Raw genomic sequence first — 11471 nt, forward strand, 5'->3', positions numbered from 1 at the left:
ACCTGGCTAGTAGGGTTACCTTCCAGGGATGATTATTCCAGGCCAGGCCCACAGAGTTCCCAGGATGGGCTTAGTCCCCTCTTCTGGACCTTCTTTTTGCGGGTCTGTGAGTTAATGGGCCTGGGTATCTTCTGCACACAGATAGGTGGATGTTTGACATTTAGTTGACTTCCTTTCCACCTCTTTTCTCACCTTCTTCTTGCATGTGGATTTGTGCCTATACTACTAACCCCAGTCCCCCCTAACCCCTGTTTTTCTAGATTCACTAAACTCTGAGTTACTGAATTTCTTCCAAGCCTGTGGCTAGGAAGCCATTTCTTACATGGAAAGGCCAGGGACTCAGCTTCCCATGCCTGCCATAGGGCAGAGGGAGAGGGAAGGGTGCTCTGGGCAATGTGCTGAGTCCTAACATGGCCTCACCTGCCCCTGCAGGGGAGAGTGGGTGTGTACCTTGTGCCGCAGCCTGACCCAGCCCGAGATGGAGTACGACTGTGAGAATGCCCGCTATAACCAGCCTGGAATGCGGGCATCTCCTGGCCTAAGCATGTATGACCAGAAGGTAGGGAGGAGTCTTTGGAAGCAAGGTTCCCTGCCTTTAGCAGCCCTCTTCTGCCTACAGGGTCTGAGGGCTTTCAGAGGGGATGAGGGGCTTTTCTGGATACCTTTCTTTGTGCTATGCCTGACAACTTGGCCCAGGGGTGTTTGGATGATTTTCCTTCTCCTAGCAGTTTTCCTCTGGCTTGGGAACCTGAATTGCACCGTAGTATGGCAGCTGGCACCCTGTGGGACAGAGCCAGGGAGTTATCAGGGTCAGCATCTTTTTTTTTTTTTTTTTTTTTTTTGAGAAGGAGTCTCGCTTTGTCGCCTAGGCTGGAGTGCAGTGGCGCGATCTCCACTCACTGCAAGCTCCGCCTCCAGGTTCACGCCATTCTCCTGCCTCAGCCTCCCATGTAGCTAGGACTACAGGTGCCCGCCACCACGCCCGGCTAATTTTTGTATTTTTAGTAGAGACGGAGAGGGTCAGCATCTTTAGTTCATACTGAGGTGAGACCAGAACAAAGTAACTCTGTTGCCAATTCTGATTTTGCAGAAGTGTGAGAAGCTGATATTGTCCTTGTGCTGCAATAACCTCAGCCTGCCCTTCCATGAACCTGTCAGCCCCCTGGTAAGGAAGGCCATGCTGTTTCTGCTTGCTATTGTCTTTTCTGCTCAGAGGGCCCAGGCCTTGGGGCAGGAGCATCATAGTTCCCAGGTTGGGCTCAGAGCATGGCCACTGGAAGTAGTGACAATATTAACTTGTGGATAGTCCAGGGGACCATACGAGGTCCTACATGGCCATTCCAGCCTCCCCCAACACAACTGCTACTGTATCAGATCTGACTTGACAGGTGACACATTCCTCCTTTTCCCTTTCTCTTTGTCTTCTTTCTCCATCCTTTTCTTCCTGCTGCTCATCATTCCTCCTCCTCTTCTTTCACTTATATTCCAACTCATTCTCCATTTCTTCTTCCTTCTTATCCACACCTCCATTTCTTCTCTCACCCCCTTTGCCTCCTTCTCCTCATGTCTCCTCCCTCAAGGCCCGGCATTATTACCAGATTATCAAGAGGCCCATGGACCTATCAATCATCCGGAGGAAGCTGCAAAAGAAGGACCCGGCTCACTATACCACCCCAGAGGAGGTGGTATCAGATGTGCGCCTCATGTTCTGGAACTGTGCTAAGTTCAATTATGTATGTCTTGCCTGTTTTCCCTATCTCATATTTCCCTGCAACCCCAGGACTGTCATGGGTGGGTAGCGGTGGGAGTTAGGTTTGGTCTGGGCTGCCATGAGGACTGGGGAGCAGATTCTGGGGGCCTGCTGTGGTGAGTGTTTAAAAGCTCTCTCCCACACTCAGGCCTTAGCATGGACTCAGGAAAAAGGGGAGGTACTAGTGACTGGCCATCTGTGGATACCTACTGGGGTCAGTTCTGCCTTAAGAGCTGCTACCAAACTAGTTTTCCTGAGTCCTCGGAGAAAAATGTCAAGTTCCAGACACCTCAGGAGACCCCGCCAGGCTTTGTGCTCTGTGTAGCTCTTGGGGGACCTGGAAGAGATGGACTAGTAGAAAAGGGCTAGACTATCAGACCATCACTGCTCTCCTCCCCCCATCAGCCTGACTCTGAGGTTGCAGAAGCTGGCCGCTGCCTGGAAGTGTTCTTTGAGGGCTGGTTGAAGGAGATCTACCCGGAGAAACGGTTTGCTCAGCCAAGGCAGGAGGACTCAGACTCTGAGGAGGTGTCTAGTGAGAGCGGATGTTCCACTCCCCAGGGCTTCCCGTGGCCTCCCTACGTGCAGGAGGGCATCCAACCCAAGAGGCGGCGACGACATATGGTAAAGAGTTACTGCCAGCCGGCAGCAGGTGGGTGGTGATCAGGCAAGCAGAGGGGCACCCAAGCAGCAACCTAAGGCGAAGCTGTTCGGGTGGCGCAAAAAATAATGATGACAATGAACCCCCACTTCCAGCTCCTTAGCCCCTAAGGAAGGCAGGGCAGTGCAGGGCTCATCAATGCCAGTTACTCACAAGACTTGAAATTCAGAAAGGTACCTGTCCCTGCCCAGGGTAACCCAGCATTTAGCAACAGACCTGGGCTGAGAAACCAGTTGTCCTGATTCCCAGTTTGGTGCTAGCTACACTACACTGTGATTGTGATGCCCCTAAGGAGGGAATTACCTGGTCTTAGTGCCTGGTTTCTATTTGGGTTTGAGGGAGAGAGGAAGGGATCTTTCTTAGCCCCTTGGTGTAGCTAAGGAAGGAAAGGTATTGCTTGCAGCAGAGAGAGCTCTTCTGATCTTTGGGCTGGTCCCACCTGTGTAGAACAGAAACGTCCGTTCAGTGCTGTTTAATTCCACTGAAATGTTTTGCCTGCCTACTGTGTGCCAGGGTCTGACCAGCCATCCCCAGTTGTTTACCATACTTAGCATACAATGTTTAGTGGCTTCAGTAAGTTTTACTGCTGCATTCCTGGGGTAGAATAAAATACTTTGACTCTGTAGAACTGCAATCTTGACATAGCCTTTTCATGTTAATAAATCCTACATTTGGCTACTTTAATTCCAAATATGTATTTTTCTTTCAGGAGAATGAAAGAGCAAAGAGAATGTCATTTCGCCTGGCCAACAGCATCTCTCAGGTGTGACAGCCAAAAGGAGACTGGGCACTCTGGCAGCTGTTGTCCCATCCTGTTGACCATTCCTCCCCATCTCGCAGTTTATCCTCTTCAGAATGTGGATGGTAGATGAGTCTCATTGAACTGTATAGTGCTCTTCTTTGCCATTTGCATCTACAGCATTTGTTTGGGAGCCATAGTGCATCCACTACAGAGAAGATTTCAGTAATAAACAGGAAAGAGGAGGGTATTTATTATTACCAGAGTAATCAGATGTATAGGCTGCACTTGACAGGACCACACCTGGTTAGGCTTGGGAGGACCTACTTTCCTTAGTGAATTTTTTTCTGCCTAGGAAAGCAGACCTGTCTCACCTTTTAGTGTCCAGGGCTCAGGAGCCATGTATATATCTGAACTCCTCCTGGGCTCAGAAGTGGGTAAAAGAAGGGAGAGAGGTTTAGATATATGGTAGGACTGTGATCCCTGGCCCAGCACAGCCAAAGACTATCACTGTTTGCCTTTGCTTGTCTTGTCTGGACAGAGGCACCTGCCATGTGCACACTAGTGGAGGCTTCTAGAGGCCATAGGTCTCAATTTGTGCCTATTTGGGTTCTAACGGTTTTCAGGGTATTTGTTTTGCATACTCACTTTCCTGATGTTGACTTAGGTGGCTGCTGTGAAAATGCTGTAGATGGTATGACATTCTTGATTGAGCTGGGTCGCTCTGCAGAGACCACTTACAACTTCTGGTTCAGATTTCACTTACAGACTTAGAAAGATGTCCACTTGAGAGCCCGCCCTCTGTGCTACTTACTCTGGGCTAATTGCACTTCTTTAGGGTGAGAACCCGCCTTCCTAGAAGTGACTGTTGGTGCTTCTCAGTGGCCATACCCTTTATCATCCTCATTCAGAGGTCTGGATCTCGAGTTCTGCTTATAAATACTGTGAGGCAGCTGCTGTCTGCTTCAGGTCCAGAGTTCCATGGGTGGAGAGAATAACCCACAACCAGCTCACTCCTCTGCGCCTCTCCTCCTGCTTAGAGATTCTAGTTCTCAACCTCTCCAAGTTCATGAGCCAAAGATCAGAAGTGAGTCTTCTGACTACCCCACCTCGAGGCTGTCTACAGCTCCCCAAAAGCCAACACTTTACTGGCAGCCCTTTTTGTTGGAGGTTAGAGAAGGCCTCAGGGACCAACAGGGGCTAGATCTAGACATTCCTGGGGGAAGTTTGTCTAAGGTGGACAGGGGGAAAAATCAAGAGGCAAAAAGCCAGTGTGCTTTGGTGACCATGAAGCAACCTCAGAGCCTTAGTTCTCCTGGAATGCAGAGAGAAGCATTCTGGAAGCCATGGGAACAGGCACTCAAGGCTACATCCTGAATGGATCTGCATGGTCCTCGCAGGGTGTTTGTGAGGATACTGGAGGTCAGGCTACTTCCCAAGCAAGGGCTTGGTTGAGAGGGAACCCATTGCTCATATTGTTGGGGGAGTTATGAACCTGATATGTCAGTGGCCAGGACTGAGATGGCTCTCCCTGGTCCTGTCATTGCATGGCTAATTTCAGGGGAGTCTAAGGTCATGGATTTGTTTCTGCTAAGAGATGAAGTTCAAGGATGTTCTTGTTTGCAGGGCCTTCACTAATGAGCAATTTTTTTGAAAATTAGAAAACATTTCTTCTCTCTTTGTGAATTGATGGTATTGCTCATTTCCTTCTCTACCCAACCTCAGAGATCATCTTCACTTTAAAGCAAACCATGCCCCTTGGCTTGCTACTCTTTCAGCAGCACATGCCACGTTCTCCTAAGCAGATGGGCTTCCGTGATCCTGTTTTCTAGTTTGGGGTAACTAAGTCTTCAATGCTTTACTAGTCTGGCAGTCTTTGGACTTAGGCTTCTGCCCTTTGAGACTCACATGACTTTCTGGTTTGGGATCTGGTCAATTCCCTTTAAATTTTCGAATCTTCTTCTATGTTCAGTTGGCTTGGCAAAGTACCCTCTGTTCTCGTGTCACTAATTCCTGCTCTAGGTCGTCTTTCCTTTGTGCAGCCCACATTCCCACCATCCCTGTGAGCTTTGTTGTACTTGGTGTTGGGCAGCCAGTGAGTGTTGTGACAGGCTCAGACTTGATCCTTCCTCAGGACCAACTGGAGACTACAAATTTAAAGCAGAAATGCCTGTTAAAAACTTGGCTTTCCTTATATCAGTGAGGCTTCCAGCTTGGATGTGGCCTCCTGGGCTCAAGGATCAGCTTGCTGGGCCAGGGGCATCTTAGTAATGTGCTGGAGAGACACATGCTCCCTTCTCATCATAGAGAGCCTGCATGCTGAGAGGCTCCCTTGAGACACCTGCCTCTCCCTGGCTTTTCCCTTAGACCTAGCCACCAGAGTTTTGAGTCACGGTTTTGTTTTGTTTTTTCATGAAAAACCAGAACACGACTTAGAAATTAGAAAAGAAAAGAAAAAAAAAAATCCTGCTAGCCAAGTGACTGTCTGCAGGGGCTCTTCATTAACATTTGGGCTGATCCTGCTTTTGACTTATTCCCATAATGGCCCAGTTTTGAAGTCTGCCAAGTCCTTTTGTTCTTGACAACATCGTGCAGTGGAAATATGGTGAGTTCTAGATTCTTATGGGACAGCATGCGGTTCTAGAGGAAAAATTGGCTTCTTGGGTGTGCTGAGAAATAAGACAGTAAAGTGGCTTCAGTTGATGCAAAGGGGATTTTAGTTAAAAATTGGTTCAGGATTTTAAAATTTTATTTTATTTTTTGGCCAGGCGCGGTGGCTCTTGCCTGTAATCCCAGCACTTTGGGAGGCTGAGGTGGGTGGATCACCTAAGGACAGGAGTTCGAGACCAGTCTGGCCAACGTAGTGAAACCTTGTTTCTACTAAAAATACAAATATCAGCCAGGTGTGATGGCACGTGCCTGTAATCCCAGCTACTTGGGAGGCTGAGGCAGGAGAATTGCTTGAATCTGGGAGGTGAATGTTGCAGTGAGCTGAGATTGTGCCATTGTACTCCAACCTGGGCAACGGAACGAGACTGCGTCTCAAAAAAAAAAAAAAAAATTGGTTCACGGTGAACTTGCAGAGCACTCTTCCACAGAACATGGGTAGGTTAGCCCTGCCTGACTTCTAGCAATTTCTAACCATACACCTTGCCTGCCTCTAGTACCCCTACCTGAGTGGCAGCCACCAGACCCTCCATAGGCTCTGTTCCATGGCAGTCCTTGCCATCCAGCCCGGCGGGCTCTGGCTCCCTCCCTGTACCCATTTTTAGCAACAGTCTGGCTCCTAAGACCAAGGCGCCTCCTTGTTTGTTCCTGGGCTCTGTTCTGCTCCCTCTCTCACTCCATGGAGTCACTTATAGTCTTCCTTTCTGAACTCCTGAACTGAGCCTTTGTTCCTTGAGGATCGCCACCTCCTGGGCTTCTTCTCCCTCCCTCAGTACTGCCAACATTGCTCTGCTCCTTCAGTCCATTTCCATGACATCAGCCCTCTCTCTCCTCTTCTTGTCTTTTAGCTTTCTCCTGGACTTCTTCCTCTCCCCAGCATGAACTCAGAGCCTATCACACCCTATCACACACTGATGTTTTTATCAGCATCCTGAACTTTCTCATGCCCTTCAACTTCTCTCTTTTTGTTTTTTTTAGAGAGAGTCTCGCTCTGTCACCCAGGCTGGATTGCAGTGGCATGATCTCGGCTCATTGCAACCTCTGCCTCCTGGGCTCAGGTGATCCTCCCATCTCAGCCTCCTGAGTAGCTGGGACTACAGGTGCATGCCATCATGCCTGGCTGATTTTTCTACTTTAGGTAGAGATGGAGTTTCGCCATATTGCTCAAGCTGGTATCAACACTCCTGGGCTCACGCGATCTGCCTCCCTTGGCCTCCCAAAGTGCTGGGATTACAGGCATAAGCCAGTCCTATCCCCTTCAATTTTTGCTAAAACTATAAGCCATTCTCCATTTTCGTCATCATCCTATTTGCTGCTTCCACCTCCTGGGCTGCTAAGCATGACAGATTCACAGTTGGCAGCCTTAGTTGAGCTCTCAGTATTGACTGGAAGTTCAACTTGTTGTGACCTTTTTTTTCCGCCACCCATGCCTCCATCTTTGCCCTCCGCAAATGACTGAGCTCACTGTCTACTTCACAGAAGAGAGCCCCTAAAGCAAGACCTTCCTTGCCCGCTGCTCCTCTCTCCCCTCTCATTCATCTGTGTCTGTAACTCTCCCCATCCCCTCCGTTCTTGCTCCTATTTAGTTCTGTCTGTCTTGAATACTGTTGTATGTCCTCCAAGACTGCTCCCTCGCTTAGTTCACTGCTCCCACTCCCTGGAGTCTCCAGCCTCTGTCTCCATTGGTTACCTCCACACAGCCTGCAAACAAGTTCTCCCCAAGATTAAAACAGCATTTCTCAGAGTCTGTTACCCCTTACACATTTTCCTTGTTAGCCAAGTTGCTTTAAAAAAGAAGCTTTTTACACTGATTCTTCCTCAGCTTTTCTTCAGCCCTCTACACTTTTTCATAAAAGTCACCAGTGACTGCCCAGTTGCCAAATAGGATGAAGACCTTTCAGTGCTCAGCTGTCTTGACCTCTCTGCGGCATTTCACCCCACCCACCAACCCTCGGTGAAACAACCTCCTCCCTTAGCTTTTATGACACCACAAGTCTCTGGATTCTCAGAGAATCCAAAAAAACAAGTCTCTGGATTCTCTCCTCTTACCTCTCAGCCCACACAGGCTGAGCCATCCTTGAAACCTAGACAGGGGGAAATGTCTGTGGCTGTTTGTGGTCTCTTCTTTTCAGGAGTTGGGTAGGCAGGAAGAATTACAGCTGCTCCTGCTTCCTCTGTCTGTCTATTTCCTGCGTCCCTTCCTTTTCCTGAACTCAGTTCTCCTCATGCCAAGCATGTTTATGAGCTCCTGCTGGGAGGACAGCATCTGTGAGTCCTTCCCTCTGTCTCTCCCAGACAACACAGATATTTTAGCCATGTTTGCTAAGAGACCCCATCTAAGTCAGCCCGAGAGTGTGGATTAGGTTTTATAGCATCCAGGCTGCAGTCTGGCTAAACTGGATTACCATGCTGGTGGGCAGCTCCTCGCCATGATCCTGCACCAGTTAGAGCCTGCTGCAATTGAGAAGGAGTCTGGGATTGTGGTAAGACATGTTTCCATGCACGTCAGTGCTGCTAACCAGGGGGAGAACCTGGCAGGGTGGGTGTCTGCTGCTACCATTGGGATGGAGGGAGACTAGGGAGTGCGGTGGCTCCTCCCTTGCTGGGGCTCAGATGGAGTCAGCATGACTCCCTATATCAGGGCCTTTTCCACCTGTGCTGATCACCATCAGCTGCTTGCTCCAGTTGTTTCTGGAGTTTGAGGCAGCTATTGGTTGCTTTCTTGGAGGTAAGGAGGTACATACTAGAAAGATACCTGATTTGAGAGTCTGAACACCAAAATTTTTGGCTCTTTCCATTATGAACTGTGTGACCTTGGATACAGTTTCCTCATCTATAAAGTTGTAGTGGAAGAATGGCTGAGAACAGTGATCTCTCAGCTCTCCAGCTGTAAAGATGTTAATTATGACTTTGACTCTAAAGATCAGGCCACATAAGGAACAGGGGAATTCCAGGGGTAGGACACAGCTGGGGGAGTCCAGACCAGGGCAGGGAAAGGGGACTCACAAGCCAAACAGAGCTGCTTTGAGGAAAGTTCTTATCAGCTGGTGCTGCTTCCTGAGCCATATGCCCATTCCTCAAGCTGTACCCCCTTTCTTGGCTATGTAGGATGAGTTCCTCCTAGACCCTTGTTAGGAGTGGCTATTGGATCCAAAGCGGTAGGGGCATGAGGGAGGATATTTTAAAGGAAAGTATCACTGATCTTAAAAGGACCTATACATTCAAGAAAGAACAAATAAAAAATAACACTTTTCTTTACCAAGAATTGTGTCCTGGAGTGTTTTTCAGCGAAGATAGTTGAACCTGTCGCATGGCCTTCTTGCCCCTAGATCTCTATGTCGTAAGAACTCAAGGTGGGGAAGAATAGCCTGGGAGGCCTTTCTCTCTAGGGAAGAACTCACCTCTCTGCTTTTTCTTCTTCTTCTTATTTTTGTTTTGCTTTTTGAGATGGAGTCTCACCCTGTCGCCAGGCTGGAGTGCAGTGGTGCGATCTTGGCTCACTGCAACCTCCGCCTCCCAGGTTCAAGCAATCCTCCTGCCTCAGCCTCCCAAGTAGCTGGGACTACAGGTGCACACCACCACGGCCAGCTAATTTTTTTGTATTTTTAGTAGAGGTGGGGTTTCACCATGTTGGCCAGGATGGTCTCGATCTCTTGACCTCCTGATCCGCCCACCTCAGCCTCCTAAAGTGCTGGAATTACAGGCGTGAGCCACCGCGCCCAGCCTGCTTCTTATTTTTATTATTTTTAGTTTTCTTTAGAGACAAGGTCTTGCTGTGTTGCCCAGACTGGTCTCAAACTCCTGGGCTCAAGTTTTCCTCCCACCTCAGCCTCCTAAGTAGCTGAGACTACAGGGACGTGCCACCATGTCTCTGCTTCTTACTGTGTTAACACAACCTGTTTCTCAAAACACAGGCAACAATTCTGAGGTGGAGTTAGGGAAAAGGCATCATGTGAATGCCTAACACTTCCAAGAGCTAAACACTTCAAGAATGTCCTTTATATAGTGATGGTCCCCAGTTACATATCCTTAGCTGTCCTCTCTGCTTTCTCCACGCTAGTGGTTTCTAGCCATTTTTGGGGGGTCAAGGGCATTGTTATGAATATTTGTCATTCAATTAGGCTGCATAAAGTCTGAACCCCTTTCCTGTCTTTGGTGAATTTCCTGCCTCAGGAGTCTTGGGAGACACAGCTCATTCTTCCCTGCAGAAGCTAAATATACTAGAATCTTGATTTCCCAGCATCCGTTGAAGTCAGGTTACAGGCCTAGTGGTAGCCATTTAAAAAAAAAAAAAAAAAAAAAAAGCCCAGAGCCTCCTTTCTGGTGACAGTGTTGGCTGCGGGCAGGTGGGGTTTCCATGGTGGCAGTAGCAGCAGCAGCGGTACAAGGTGAAGCACATGGGGCTCGATGGCATTGCTAGTTTCTTCAGCAGACCAATTTTGCACATGATTTCAGGAATTGTTCCTGGCTGCACAGCTCTGAGTATAATTCTCTAGCCTTCCTTACAATTCTGTGAACCACCTAAAAAGCCTTATAATAAATTCATTTTTTCTGCGTACATCAGCCAGAAATGGTTTCTGGTACTTGCAACTCAACACTCTAACTGATGTTTGGTGATAAAAGTCATGGACCCACTCTTCTGAGCTCCAGACTCACCGATCCTGTGGTCTATTGGACAGCTCCCCTTGGATGTCTCAGTGTTACCTGACACACTAGCCACCCCCTTAACAGATTCTTCCTCTCATATCCTCCATCTCAGCAGCCAGGACATGGGAAGAAAACTAGAGGGATGTGGTATCCGAGAAGCCAAGGAAGTTTGTGTTTCAAGGAAGGATAATCATCAGTTTTCATGGTTAAGATGAGACCTGGAAAATTTTCTCTGGCCTCTCACCCCTCTCCAGACTGGCCCAAGTACATGAACCGTTTCTCTGCTTACTCTGTGATCTTCCCGCCTCAGCCTCCTGAGTAGCTGAGATACAGGCATGTACCACCACACTGACTTGCCTTACTAATTTTTTTAGTACTAGTCCTTCTCTAGGTTCCAGGGACACAGCCCTTCTACTCCCCACACCTTGGGTTCCATGGCAAGCTGCTAGTCAGGACAGCTCCCTGGAGCAAGTCTTGCTCTCATAGGTAGTGCAGTATTTGACCTCCTCTTCCTCCACACCTGGCCTATGGATTATTTTATCCACTAGGGAGTAGAGGCATAGTATCCAGGGTCTAGGAGCTTTTCAAAGGCCTATAAAAATAAGTCCTGGCCAGGCACTGTGGCTCACACCTATAACCCTAGCACTTTGGGAGGCCAAGGTGGGAAGATCGCTTGAGCCTAGGAGTTTGAGACCAGCCTGGGCAACATAGCAAGACCCTGTCTCTTAAAAAAAATTAGCCAGATGTGGTGGCACACATCTGTAGTCCCAGCTATTCAGGAGATTGAAGTGGGAGGATCACTTTGAGCCTTGGGGTTGAGGCTGAAGTGAGCCATGATCGTGCCACTGCACTCCAGCCTGGGTAACAGAGTGAGACCCTGTCTCAAAAAAAAAAAAAAAAAAAAAAAAAAAAAAAGATGTTCTGGTTATTATAGGGCCTTTGCCTTTCTGTATGAATTTTAGAATGAGTTTGTTAAACCCTCTTCCAAAAAAAAAAAAAAAAAGAAA

At 48.3% G+C, this 11471-nt stretch overlaps 1 protein-coding gene across 1 annotated transcript in view; it reads left to right on the top strand.

Moving 5' to 3' along the window:
• Positions 1–9079, top strand: part of TRIM66 (tripartite motif containing 66) — a 47110-nt gene extending 38031 nt beyond the window's left edge. Inside the window, exons 16-20 of the mRNA XM_012000246.1 lie at positions 433–559; positions 1091–1165; positions 1581–1733; positions 2156–2374; positions 3121–9079. Of these exons, the coding sequence (XP_011855636.1) occupies positions 433–559; positions 1091–1165; positions 1581–1733; positions 2156–2374; positions 3121–3180 (634 nt within the window). The 3' untranslated portion in view covers positions 3181–9079. The remainder of the gene's footprint in view (positions 1–432; positions 560–1090; positions 1166–1580; positions 1734–2155; positions 2375–3120) is intronic.
• Positions 9080–11471: the final 2392 nt, after the last annotated feature.

This window comes from Mandrillus leucophaeus, unplaced genomic scaffold (assembly GCF_000951045.1).
Source record: "Mandrillus leucophaeus isolate KB7577 unplaced genomic scaffold, Mleu.le_1.0 Scaffold622, whole genome shotgun sequence".
Lineage (NCBI taxonomy): Eukaryota > Metazoa > Chordata > Mammalia > Primates > Cercopithecidae > Mandrillus > Mandrillus leucophaeus.